At 45.5% G+C, this 13973-nt stretch overlaps 2 protein-coding genes across 3 annotated transcripts; one reads left to right on the top strand and one right to left on the bottom strand.

Annotated features, from left to right (window-relative positions):
• The first annotated feature begins 7374 nt into the window (after positions 1–7374).
• LOC136463276 (GDSL esterase/lipase 7-like) lies at positions 7375–10364 on the top strand. The gene is made up of 5 exons (XM_066462290.1): positions 7375–7698; positions 7771–7928; positions 8042–8281; positions 9548–9803; positions 9890–10364. Exons 1-5 carry the CDS (start codon positions 7413–7415, stop codon positions 10117–10119), a joined length of 1170 nt encoding a protein of 389 aa, XP_066318387.1. The 5' UTR covers positions 7375–7412; the 3' UTR covers positions 10120–10364.
• Positions 10365–10602: 238 nt separating this feature from the next.
• LOC136463275 (calcineurin B-like protein 7) lies at positions 10603–13748 on the bottom strand. 2 transcript variants are annotated; one of them, XM_066462289.1, is made up of 9 exons: positions 13479–13748; positions 13195–13288; positions 13028–13110; positions 12874–12933; positions 12502–12610; positions 12062–12114; positions 11671–11751; positions 11259–11371; positions 10603–11115 (listed from the first exon to the last, which is right to left on the bottom strand). In XM_066462289.1, exons 2-9 carry the CDS (start codon positions 13271–13273, stop codon positions 11052–11054), a joined length of 642 nt encoding a protein of 213 aa, XP_066318386.1. In that variant the 5' UTR covers positions 13274–13288; positions 13479–13748; the 3' UTR covers positions 10603–11051. The 2 variants fall into 2 exon arrangements, with proteins under 2 accessions (XP_066318386.1, XP_066318385.1); XM_066462288.1 differs by having other exon boundaries at positions 13195–13349; positions 13479–13745.
• Between the last annotated feature and the right edge of the window lie 225 nt (positions 13749–13973).

Raw genomic sequence — 13973 nt, 5'->3', positions numbered from 1 at the left:
GTGTTGTCATTGATGAAAGCTCTAGTTTGGTTTTGGTTAATTGATGAAACCCTAAGTGCTAACCTAGTTTATCAAGATGATTATGAGATAGGTAGCACCACTCCAAGTATTGAAGCAATGGCGAAGATCATGACAATGGTGATAGCATGGTGATGATCAAATGCTTGAACTTGGAAAAGAAGAAAGGGAAAAACAAAAGGCTCAAGGCAAAGGTATAAAATGTAGGAGCCATTTTGTTTTAGTGATCAAGACACTTAGTGAGTGTGATCACATTTAGGATAGATAGCCGTACTATTAAGAGGAGTGAAACTCGTATCGGAATGCGGTTATCAAAGTGCCACTAGATGCTCTAACTCATTGCATATGCATTTAGGATCTAGTGGAGTGCTAACACCCTTGATAATATTTGTGAAAATATACTAACATTTGTGCGCAAGGTGTTTGCAGGGTTGAGATGGGTTTGGGTTCCTCTCTCCCTCCCGCCGAGCTTGCGAGGTGGGATTCGGCGCTTTTGGGAAAATGAAATGTCTATTTTCTATTGCGCCGGATGCAAAATTCTTGGTGGTTGGCACACTTGAGCAAGGGTGAAGAAGTTAGAGTTGAAATGGAGTTGATCGAAATGATGCTGGCGTCGGTCTACTGACTGGACGCTGGGTCACTCAGCGACCGAACGCTGAAAGGCTGCGTCCGGTCGAGCTGTCAGATGGCACAATGGGTACGGTTGAGCACCGGACGCTGGTCTACGTCCGGTCAAGGTGGACCGGACGCGTCCGGTCGAAAAAACATGCCTCGGGGAGCTTACTGGAAACGACCAGACGCTGGGGCTTCAGCGTCCGGTCAGTTTTATCGGACGTGTCCGGTCATGCTCGGGAGCTTACTGTAAACGACCGGACGCAGGGGCTTCAGCGTCCGGTCAGTTCGAAGAAGCAGCGTCCGGTCGAGGCTGATGACCGTTGAGTCTGGACACGTGGCTGACATTGAGCGACCGGACGCTGAGGGCCAGCGTCCGGTCAGTATGACCGGAGCGTCCGGTCAGAGCGCGTTTTGCCCAGTGAAGGGGTATAACGGCTCTATTTGATGGGGGCTCTATATATAGCCCCATGGCCGGCTCAAGGGAGGACTCTTGCACATTTTCATTGACATAACAACCTTGTGAGCTTAGCCAAAGCCCTCCCACTCATCTCCATCATTGATCCATCATCATTGTGAGATTGGGAGAGAATCCAAGTGCATTGCTTGAGTGATTGCATCTAGAGGCACTTGGTATTCATGTTGCGCTGCGGATTTCGCTTGTTTCTCTTGGTGGTTGCCACCACCTAGACGGTTGGAGCAGCGGTGAAGGATCTGCACGAGTTGGTGATTGTTCGTGGCCGCCTTCGGTGATTGTGAGGGGAGTTGTACCTTCCCCGGCGGAGTGCCGAAAGGTAACTCTAGTAAATTGCTCGTGTCATTGAGTTACCTCACTTGTGGGTCGGTTCTTGCGGTGTCCTATCGTGTGGACGAGGTTTGTGAAACACCTCTTAGCCGCCGAACCACCAAGTGTTGGTCGACACAACGGGGACTAGCGTGTTGGCAAACACGTGAACCTCGGGAGAAAAATCGATTGTCTCTTGTCATTTGCATTCTCCCGGTGATTGGTTTGATCTTCATCTTGTGATTGGTTCATCCCCTACACGGCGGTATAATCATCCTACTTACTTGATTACATTCTTGCAAACTAGTTGATACAAGCTCTTTAGAGTAATTAGAATTGAGAGCTTGCTTTGTTGTTTACATTCATCTAGTTGAGCTCTTGAGAGTAGCAAGTTTGTGTGCCTAAGTAATCATTGCAACTAGAATTGTTGGATAGGTGGCTTGCAACCCTTGTAGAGCTAGAGCAAGTTTGCATTACGCTATTTGTCATACTAATCAAATTGCTCTAGTTGATTTATAGATTTTTAAATAGGCTATTCACCCCCCCTCTAGCCATACTAGGACCTTTCAATTGATGAGGTTCAGCCTCAGGGGGGGTCACAGCAGTAGCCTCAGCGAGCACAGCAGACCCAAGAGCCTCAGCCAGCTCAGCAGACTTAGGAGCCACAGCAGACACAACTGTCTCAGGAGGGTGAGCAGGTCCAGCAGGCCAAGGAGACAGAGACAACACCATAGCCACAGTTACGCCGCTCTGGTCGTACTCATGTCCCAGTTTCACCGAGGCCAGTCAATCAGCGGAGGGGTTCTCGTCCACCGCCTCGACCATAGGGTCCGCCTCTAGTGACCCATCTTGACCTGAGGGCCACCACGGCCAAGCAGGTGCAGCAGCTGAGGTTTGTTGACTTTGAGGTGTGGTTTCCACCCAGGAAGGATGAGAGAGCATCAGAGGGATTCTATACACCCCTGCAGGAGGACTTCTACAATGCCTATCAGAATAGTGGAGCAGTCTTTAGACCACAGAGAGTATGCAACATAGAGTCTATTGTTGTAGCAGCTAGAGAGCACATTCGCCCCTACCTTGCATCTCTACCGGGGCTAACAGATTTGATTGGGCAGACCAGATTAAATGTTCCATCTTGGGTTCATTAGTTCTACGCATCTCTCTAGATTGACCCCCACCATAGGTTCATTCACTTTGCATTTGGTGGCAGAGACTATCGGTTGACGAGCACCAGGGTCAGGGAGATTCTCAGGCTTCAGGAGCAGCTAGTCAGACTCCATGAGGTGTGCTATGGACAGACTGCACCCCCCAGACATCCTCATGGTGGCATGGTACCCCCTACAAACTTGGTACGTCACTGTTTCATAGAGCCTTTTGGCGAGGGTTCGAGGAGGAACCCGAGTGATCTCACGCCTACTGCTCGCATGCTTGAGGCTATTATAAGGAGGACTTTACTCCCGAGGATGGGATACAGAGAGGGATTACCTTGGATTCAGCTATGGCCTCTCAACTCTCTGATGCAGCAGACAGTCTTCGACATCTGGGATCTCCTTCTGTCAGAGATAGAGGACACTATAGCTGAGGGCTTCAGAGATCACAGGCAGCTACCCTATGCTCACTAGGTCACTTTTCTTATCCATAGAGTTGTTTATGTTAAGTCGTCTGAGATGATTGCAGAGTACAGTGGTGCCAAGACAGAGTTCCCTACTTATAACTGTTTTAGATGATTCGACACAGTACACCACAGGCACCGAGTCAGCCGCGCCGTCGTCCAGAGGTGCTAGAGACTGCAGCCCAACAAGATGATATCATCAGAGGTATTGCAGCTACAGAGGAGGAGCTTGCTCAGCAGGAGGGGTTGGTCACTAGCGAGCCTAGTGACAGTTCTAGTGATGATTACCAGCCCATTCCACAGATGCCTCCACGATGACATGATGCTGAGGCCGGTAGCTCTAGTTCAGCGCCACCTGCCCCACAGACTGATCCTGCTCTTCTGGCTATACTTGAGCGGATGAGGCAGGACCAGGCCAGACAGGCTCAGGAGACAGCTGCTACACTTGCACAGTTCTAGACTTAGCAGGATGAGTTCTAGCGCCAGCAGCTTGTTATTCAGCAGCAGACCCAGGCACTATAGGAGCAGCAGCAGGCTATGCATCAGTAGCAGATACTCATGCAACAGCAGCTTCTCGGGTTCATGCAGCTTGTAGTGCAGGCGATTAGGGCCCCACCGCCATAGCCTATGCCCTAGCTTGGTCAGCCTACCACCACTTCGATGACTCCAGTGTTACAGCCGAGTGGGCTTTAGAGTCAGGGACAGCCACTAGCATAGTATGCTTCTCCTACAGAGTAGGTGACCTAGTGGTTCGCTTCGCCAGTGGTAGCCCCATAGTTCACACCACTCCGGACGGGCTTCACACCGGCACAAACATCGTCGCTGCTTGAGCCAGACACTTCAGTCTTCAGGAGTCTTGGAGCCTCCTTCAGTGAGTTGATAGGGTAGCCTACTCCTCCATACCTGCACGTTCCAGGTCCTTTTATGGCCGCGCCTATCATAGCGACGACAGAGACGCTCCCCTCCTTAGTGGCATCATCAGAGCCAGCTACTTTAGTTTTACCAGCTTAGTCTACAGCAGCACCAGTTCCTGATCTGACCCAGATTGCTTCAGCATCACTTCTAGCTTCAAAGGGTCAGACAACCCAGAGCTCTGGATCAGACGATGATGGCACCTAGTTCCACCTTGCTCCTCGTACCTCAGCGCCCGGCTCGTCCGTTGCAGCCCCGTCGACCGACCCATAGGTTTTGATGTTTGACGCCAAAGGGGGAGAGGGTTCGAGTATGTTAGGCTTAGGGGGAGCTACTTATCTAAGGGGAGCTTAATTATTATATTAGCTTATCTATTTACATTTGGAGTTTTTATGTGTGAGATACATTATGCATTCATGTTTACTATATTTATGTGATAGTGATATCTACGTGATCATGATATATGACATGTGTGCTCTCTACTTTAAATTCTTTATATGTCATATCACTTGTGCTTTGTTCATTTGCCTTTGCTTCCGCGTTTTATTCCGATGCAAATGAGCTTTATTACTTGTACTCATGCTTATTTCATATCTTTTGAGTACATCATGTTGGCTTGGATCATATAAGCTTGTCTAACACCTTTGTTCTTATTGCCTAAAGCTTATATGAACCAAGCATGTTAAAAACATCATCTCTTTCACATACTCGATGTAGTATTGTCATCAATCACCAAAAAGGGAGATATTGAAAGCATCTAGGCCCGTAGTTGGGTTTTGGTGATTAATGACAATACAGTGATTACTATGACTTAACGTGTGTTTTACAGAAATAATTGAGTAGGTCACGGTAATGGAGATCGAATGGGCAATCATGGTTGTCATGCCCCTACGATGGAAATCAGTTTCGGTTTTCAAAGGATGGACTGACAAGGTTAAGGATGGACTAGTTCTAAGTATCGATTGGAGTTGGAGAGACACTTAGAGTAGTTTAGGACTTTATTTTTCCTTTGGCCATACTATTAAAGGGGGTATGAATGGGTAGCTTGACCTAGGTGAGTCTAGTGAGTTAGGTGTGGTGCACACTTGTTAAAACTAGCACTAGGTAGCTCCACAATAGCCCTTATGATCCAATGGAGCAAACTTCATTCACATATGTTCGAGAGTTAGGATAGTGAATGTAGGGTCAAATACTGATCCGGACGCTGACTCCGGTGTGATCGGACGCCTGGCTCAGAGTCTAGGTCAGTTCATTTGACCAAGGTGAAAGCATATGGAAGTGACTAGATGCTGCTAGGTCATGGTACCGGATGCTGAGGGCCAGCATCCGGTCGACTCCAGTAAGGTTCTAGAGAGGGAAAATCACGACCAGACACGTTCGGTCAGTGCTGACCGGACGCTGGCTAGCGTCCGGTCACACTATATACACTGGAGTTCGAGGTATACTGATCGGAGCATCTGGTCAACATGACCAGAGCGTCCGGTCACCTGTAGAGGCATATAACGATTCATTTTTTAGCCGGTGTTATAAATACAACCTCCACTCGTGTGTGGGGGTACTTTTGCTCATTCCAACAACTAAGAAACACCTTAGAGAGTGCCAAGAAGAGCAAGGTCCTAGTGAGGTGATTAAGATTTGAGAATCCCAAAGAGAGCCCTCATTAGTGAAGATCAAGAGTAGCAAAGTGTGCATCCACCTTTTCATTAGGCTTGTCGTGGTCAAGTGAGAGTTCGTGCTTGTTACTCTTGGTGATCGCCATCACCTAGATGGCTTGGTGGTGATTGGGAGTTCGGTGATCACCCGGATGAGCTTGTGGGTGACCCAACTCAAGTTGTGAGCGGTTATGGGTGATTCACCGCGACGAAGTGTCGAAGAATCAACCTGTAGAGAGCACTTGATCCTTGCGCGGATCAAAGGGGAGCTACACCCTTGCGCGGGTGCTCCAACGAGGACTAGTGAGGAGTGGCGACTCTCCGATACCTCGGCAAAACATCGACGTGTTCCTTCCTCTCTATTTACTTTGAGCATTTACTTTGAGCAATTCAATTCATGTCTTTACATTCTTAGAATTACCATGCTATAGTAGGATTGAAACTTAGGTGGCAAGTCTTTTGTGCGGTAGAACAATTAGGAACACTTTCTAGACACAAGGGGTTAATTGGGCTAACTATATGATTTAATTATTGCAAAGAAATTTAGAATTAGCCCAATTCACCCCTCCTCTTGGCATCTTGATCCTTTCATACCTTAAGAAGGGGGTACAACTGGTGCTTGCGTGGGAGGGATCATCCTGTTACAAATTGATAAACAAAGGGTTAGAGTATTCAAATTAACAATATTCAAAGTAACATTATGTAGCATTACAAAATTTAAACTTCTATGTATGGACCTGCTGCTCTCGTCTTCTATGCCTGCTAGCCTTGTGACCAGGGTCTTTGCAAACGGAGCAAAGATTCCTGCCACGGGTCTCGTTGAAGGTCGCTAGTGTGCTCGCCGGCGGTGCTGAGCTAGTGTGCTTGCTAGCGGTGTTTGAGCTCGGTGGCACAAAGGGCGGGGTGAGGACGACACGTTGAAGCCACGACGAACGAGGAGGAGTGGGGAGTCGTAGGATGCAGACTCGTCCATACGTACGGACGCCTTCCATGGGAGGAAATAGGATGTTGGTGGGGATCACTTGGAAGCAAAGCACGGCAGCGAGGAAGGCATGTGGGTGGATGCAGCGGCGCAGTGAGCGAGTAGGGAAAGGAGGAAGGTGGGTGCGCACAACGACACAGGGATGCAGCCCTTGCAGTGGAGAATGAGAGTCGTGTGGGCCTGTGCGAAGAAGCCCGAGGCGGTGCGCCAACTCGTTTCGGTCCGTGGCGTTAACGGTTGATGCGGCGTCCGACGGAAAGAGAACCGTTTGGACGCCCTAATCTAAGGGTTCAGATAGAAAAATGTTGGATGTTCAGTGTTAGGTTTTTTGTTATCTCCTTGTAGAGTTTTTAGGATCAATCGCAGCTTCATGAAAAACTTATTGCTTGGCTCCTCTCGATCCTTTGGTTCAGCCAAGCAATCTTCATGAAGATACATGTGCTACAAGTGTGACAATGTATCTGCATGAAAAACTTAATTATTTCTTTGGCTCCTGTCGATCTTCCCCATCGCATCTTCATGAAAAACTCATTGCTTGGCTCCTTGTTTCTTTATTACAGCTTGGCAAAGTGTGACCATGTATGAACATGTGTATACTAATATACATCCTAAAATATATTATTTGTACGATCTTGGCCACTTGTACGCTTCTCTTCTAGCATGCATCATCTAATTCTAACCCCTAACTAGATCATCTTTCAATTATTAAGATAAAAAAGGAGGCCTAACAAGATTCGACCAGCAACCCACTTCACGACACGACGTCCGGGCCGGCAAGCCAAGCGGCCCAGAGCTGCACACACTAAGCTGAGCGCGCCAACTCACCACCGCGCGCCGGAAATGGCGGTGGCGCCCTTGCTCGCCCTCCTACTCCTGTTCCTCTCCGGTCCCCGCCGATGCTCCGCCGCCGCAGCAGCGAACTCGACGTCCTCACCTTCCTCGTCCCCGCGGCCCGCGCCGCTGGTCCCGGCGCTCTTCGTAATCGGCGACTCCACGGCCGACGTAGGCACCAACAACTACCTGGGCACGCTCGCCCGCGCCGACCGCGAGCCCTACGGCCGGGACTTCGACACGCACCGCCCCACGGGGCGCTTCTCCAACGGCCGCATCCCCGTCGACTACATCGGTAATAAGGCCGGGCTCCGCGGCCTCCTCTCCATCTTGGTCCAGCGACATTATATCAATGGTCTTTGTGCAGCGGAGCGGCTGGGCCTCCCCTTCGTGCCTCCATACCTTGAACAGAACATGCGCACGGGCGCCGCCGATGTTGGCCTCACAAACATTGATGGGATGATACAAGGCGTCAACTACGCGTCTGCGGCAGCCGGCATCATCTCCAGCAGTGGCTCTGAGCTTGTATGTATACCATAATGCTATACTTAGCTCGGCAGCATTGTCATAATTTAGTTGACAAATAAATTAATTAATTTAGTGATTCTAGTTGCAATCTTGATTTGGTTGTGCTGTAGGGAATGCATGTATCCCTGACCCAGCAGGTGCAGCAAGTCGAGGACACATATGAGCAGCTGTCACTGGCCCTTGGGGAGGCCGCGGTGGCCAACCTGTTCAGGAGGTCCGTGTTCTTTGTGTCCATCGGGAGCAATGACTTCATCCACTACTACCTGCGCAATGTGTCTGGTGTCCAGATGCGATACCTCCCTTGGGAGTTCAACCAGCTCCTTGTCAGTACAATGAGACAGGAAATCAAGGTGCGCTTCTTCTTCTCCAGTTAGCTCATTCAGTGCAGCATTGGTTGCCACGTTTCTCTATTTTTGGAGTGTATGGTATATATGCTTGCTAGGCTGATAGCTATGTTCTTCTGCAAATCAGTGAGTTGGTGGTATCACGCTTAATTAGCCGTTGTTAGCCTTAGTCATGTGAGCATCAGTTGTGATACTTGTATGGTTCAACTTTGTGCTGCTATTCTATTTATAGTTTGGTACTTTGGTTCCTTGACTGAAATATTGACAGATTTTCTATGCCTGAACTATTTTCACTTGCAACTGGCATAAATGATCCAGGCTGAGGCTACAATCCTCCTTTGTCTGTTGCTGTTCAGTGTTCTGAATTTTAAACTCATATTTGTCTATGTGGGAACTGTATGACATTTGCAATTTCGAAAGCTAACTGATCTGAACAAATGAAAGGGAGTAACCTAATAGATATTCAGATAACCTTAATTATGGTAGTTCTGGGATGTAAGACCTTTACAAATTTCCTTAGTTGGATATATCGCTGGCTGTTAGTTTCAAATGTGGGTTGCTGCTCAAGAAATAAATGCATTGGTTTTCTATATATATGTTCATCTTTAGTTCTTTGACAATTGAACAGCTATTGCAATCTAAATTTCAAAATTGATGACAGTCACAGCATTTTGATGAAATACTAAGTTTAGTTCATTGAAATACATCTACCCTGAGTGTACCAAGGATAGGGACTATAGTTGATATTAATTACTTCTTGGAGTGAATTTATATTTGATTCAATTATATGCTCACTTCCATATTTCTGAAGTGAATTTGTCATGGCCCAGGATCCAACTGGGCCCAATGAACGGTATATTCAATTCCAAAGTTCTGTTCACAGGTACCGTAGCACACTGCTGTGCACGTCTCTGCTGAGTCCAAAATAATGCACTAGGACCTAGAGTCTAGTTAGTTAGGAAGTCTATTCATTCAATTTTCCCACTCCCATGCCTGAGAACGACTAGCATCGGTGTCTCACTCGCCATCAGTGTTGTCACATACTCACATCCATGGTTGTATTGTCTGACACCCAAGAGTTGAATGTATATAGATAAAGGGCGGAAACTTGTTAGTTTTTTAAATGTTTATGAGACCTTCAGTATTAATAGGAATGCTGTATTTTTATTTCTTTTTCATATATTCATTATTGTCAAATTAACTGTGGACCTTGTTATATAATCAAGTTGTATATCCCCCGCTCTCTCTTCTGATAGTGATGGTTTTATGCAGAATTTGTACGACATCAATGTTCGCAAAGTCATACTGATGGGCCTACCTCCTGTTGGTTGTGCACCTCATTTCCTCGAGGAGTATGGCAGTCAAACTGGGGAATGCATCGATTATATCAACAATGTCGTGATCGAGTTCAACTATGCCCTGAGACACATGTCTAGCGAGTTCATCAGCCAGCATCCAGATTCCATGATCAGTTATTGCGACACTTTTGAGGGGTCTGTGGACATACTAAACAATCGTGAGCATTATGGTGAGCAAACTAATTATCGGTAAGTTTGGATTACTTGCTGGCCTTGGGGAAGCACTTACATCTCATTGAGATATGACATTGTGCAGGTTTTGTCACCACCACTGATGCTTGCTGTGGGCTGGGCAAGTATGGAGGCTTGATCATGTGCGTTCTTCCACAGATGGCATGCAGCGATGCATCAAGCCATATCTGGTGGGATGAATTCCACCCAACAGAGGCTGTCAACCACATCCTGGCAGATAATGTGTGGTCCAGTCAGCACACCAAGATGTGCTATCCTTTGGACCTGCAACAGATGGTAAAACTGAAGCTGTAGAACCAATCTGGAATGACTTGTTTAACATGCGTTTCAGAGAACCTATAAGAAGTGACAAGCCGAATTGAAATGTTTAGAATTGTGAATTACAAATACTTTATAAGGATAGACTTGTCAGTTTTAGATAGCTCAGGTTACATGAAAAGCAAGATGTTGTTCCTTGGTATGTTGATGCAATGTAGGGGATCTATAGTGGTCAAACTGGAACACATGCTGTCAGGCATAGGTGCTAATGAGTGATGAATAGTTTCGGTGACTGAAAGTTCATTTGAGATTGTACCTGAAATGTATGTTTCTAAATAAGTAACATTCTGACAAAACTGTTGTCCATACAATTCTGCAGAAAACGTGAGTCGAAAATATACAACCTTTACGAGTCAACAGAAGTTGACCATGGGTACTCCAGTGCTTACAGGTGGTTACAAGCTAGTGCTGCAGCATCATCAGTTAGTAATCATCCACTTTTTTTTTTTTTGAGGAAACAGGAGAGGCCCAGGGGTCTCTACTGAAAATTTATTGAAACGTAACCAAGGTGATTACAAACAGCGTTTTTAGAACAACACAGGGCAACGAGAGCAAAGATCACATACCAGTTTACTGTTTACAGCCTCATGAATTAAAGCAAAATGAAAAAAGAGGAAGGCCTAGCACTCATCATTCTGTCCCTTACAACGATGCCCTCAAGTGAACCACCTGCTTACAAAGATGCAATGGCTTGGTTGCACCCTTCAGTGCGTTTTCTCTAGGGTTGCCACAATAGTATTCCTATTCTGACCCTTCAAATCACTGATACGTAGTGCCTGCACCTTCAGGAGGTTGCTGCTGCTGTTTGTCTGAAACCTGAGTCAATTGAGTGACCAGTGTTACTTCCTTACCAGCAGCTTGGCCATCGCCCATGCCCACACTGAGAAATATACGGAGAGCATCGGGTGCTACAACTCTTCATCACTAGCTCCAGAGTTGAGAACAAAGCTGGGAAACGCCATGGTTATGTCCCTGTATAGAAGATGCACAACACAATGCAACAAGTCATCAGAGTTTACCACTCGATAAATCAAGTCACGTGATGGTTAGCATGTAAGCTTTTCAGCCAAACACGAAGAGTTTTTACGACATGAAAACGTAGTCTGTAAACTTACTTTAGATAGGGAAGCGTCATGTTCTTGAGAAGAGCTGGGTTTTTACTTGCGAACACCTTCCATTCATCAGGATCTATCTTCCCGTCGTCGTTCATGTCTGCTTGCTTGAAAGTCTGCCAAAACTTAAGTTAGCATGCCATAAAATCCATGTCTTGTTGGCTGGGGACTTTGCGATGTGGTGCTTCTTGCGCCACAAGAATTGAATTGAAAAATTGAAACATTATAGTAAAAGTTTGGGAAGGAATTAATTTGGCTGAAAGCTACCAGGCACTTTGCTTGATGAAAATTTAGAGCAAACAGATGTGTCACAGTACACTTTAAGGCTTTAAGCTCAGTGGTGGACATATTTGTGGACCAAGCAACAGGTGGTATGATCGAGATGAAAGTAATGGTTTCTATTGAAGCACTGTACCTGATCAACAATTTGTTCGACAGCGTCGTCAGAAAGAAGTAATTCTGATTCATTCAGAATGGCCAGCACCATTTCCTTCAACTGCATGAATGTTTAGAGAAAAAGACTCAGTTATTAACATAGGATTTTCGGAGTTAACCAAAGCTAAAATAGTTTGCACACCACTTTTAGTGCATATATATAAAACATTCATTTGGAGCGACAAGGGAGTGTTATTTCCAAATTCCAACATAATAGGCTAATGTCTCAACTGTGTCTTAATTTGTTGAATGGAGGTCAAAAGGTACTTCATTACTTACTGAATGCATGCTGAAGTCTAGGTTATGTATCGGAGGTGCAATTGTGGAAAAAAAGAATATTAAGTGATTCAAAGAAGATTAATGACACAAACCTCTTCGCGTTCAATGGATCCAGTACCTCTCAGATCATATAGCCGAAATACAACTGAAAGGAAGAATTCCTTAATATGTCATACAGAGAAGAAACATATGGTAGATGACAAAAGAGATAAGATAATTTTGGTATAAATGATCAAAAAAGTTACTAACTTATCATACTAGAAATTAAATATTTCTGCTAGTTTTATGCAATGAATGGTTTTTACCGGTTCATGTTTTCCTCTATCTTCTAAAATTGCCTTACTTGTCAGAAGCCGTGTTTCTTCTGTACATTTTTGTGAGGTAAAAAGTGAGAAAAATAATTGGCAAAACTACAAATTGAACTTTACCCAATTTTCATCCTGAAGCACTACATCAGAGTAATCTTAAAACTAAGTTGCTGAGCAAGTTGCATCAGGAAATGGGAGTTGGAATAGAAATTTTTTATTCCTACAGGCGATCTTTTCTGCCATCGGCGTATCTGGGTGGAAAATGCTGAGGGACCGAACGAACTCCTCAAAATCAATCACTCCATTGCGCTTCAGATCAAACAGATCAAATATCTGCACATATTATAGAACAGTATAAAAAAGTCTCACATATATGAACATAATTTAGAGTTTGCGAGGCAGGAGACAAGATAATTCTAGAAAAAGTTTTTAATTTGCATGAAGATAACTAACTACTGATAAAGTTTCCAGGCCAGAAAGAATCAATTGGTACATACTCCTTGAATTATGCATATTACAGTCCCAAAAATTCTCTAAACAAAAAGGATCCTACAGATAACTGCTGCTATTTGGAGGAGCATAAACTAGGAACTGACCCGATCGGCGAAAAGATTCTTCTTGTTGCTGTTCCTGAGGAGAGCAAGCTGGAACTCCTCCTATTCAATGGAAATGTAGTTCTAGATGTTCAGAATCACATGGTCTAACGAACTTTCCACCACAGAAGCGTTTGATGCAGGCAGTAGGCAGTACCTTGTGAATTAGGCCATCTTTGAATATGGAATAGCTTATCTTCTTGTAAAGCTCATAGAGGGCCTCCACTTCATTGACAGAAACTGCAACAAGCAGACAAAAACACAAGGGTTATTCAGTTATATTCCTTTATTCTTGAGATGAGATTCGAGTATTCAGATTCTTACAGGTAGTCTCTTTAGCCAAGATATTGGGATCCACATATCCCGGAGGACGTTTGGACTTCTTGGAGGAGACACACCCCATGCAAACCAACTCTCTCTGAAGATGGATGAACAATCAATCACAGCAGCGAATCACAGAAAGCGACCAAAGCAAGCACCTAACCAAAGAGAGGATCGGAGACATTGGCATCAGCAACAACCACCCAAAAGACAAAAACACAGGACGTGAAGACAAAAAGAGGCAACTCTTCAAAAATCAAAACACAGGAAGCAGTTAGGCGGCTCACCGCTCACCGACGAAGACAGACAAGAGTTGTGCACAAAAGAGAGCGTGGTATGTTCCGAGCTCCGACTTTGTGGCAGCCGCCGGTGCAATGGACGTATATCGAAGAAGAGCCAAGCAGGCCCGGCCATATATGTAGCTCAGTAGCTGTAGCTGTAGCCTTGTAGAGAAACATTACTAGTGCCGACAGGCTGGGCAAGCGTTGACCTGCATACCACTTCCTCTTTCAACGAGATCCGCACATCTATAAATTTTCAAATCCATCACCTCACCTGCCAATATATTATATTTTCAAATCCAAGGCATGCTCCGATTCTATATTATAAGCACGGCCTAGTAGTTTACAGTTGTTCCTAGCATTCTAGCCGAGATGCAAGTAGGAATACAATTAGGACACATATCTATCTAATATACGTCAACAGACACAGACACATACCTATCTAATATACGTTAGAGTAATAGACAATTAGGACAGGAATACAATTTTAAGAACGCTTAC

The sequence above is a fragment of the Miscanthus floridulus genome, chromosome 7, assembly GCF_019320115.1.
Source record: "Miscanthus floridulus cultivar M001 chromosome 7, ASM1932011v1, whole genome shotgun sequence".
NCBI lineage: Eukaryota > Viridiplantae > Streptophyta > Magnoliopsida > Poales > Poaceae > Miscanthus > Miscanthus floridulus.
The sequence above is the reverse complement of the archived record's forward strand: the minus strand, read 5'-3'. Positions and strand labels throughout refer to the sequence as shown.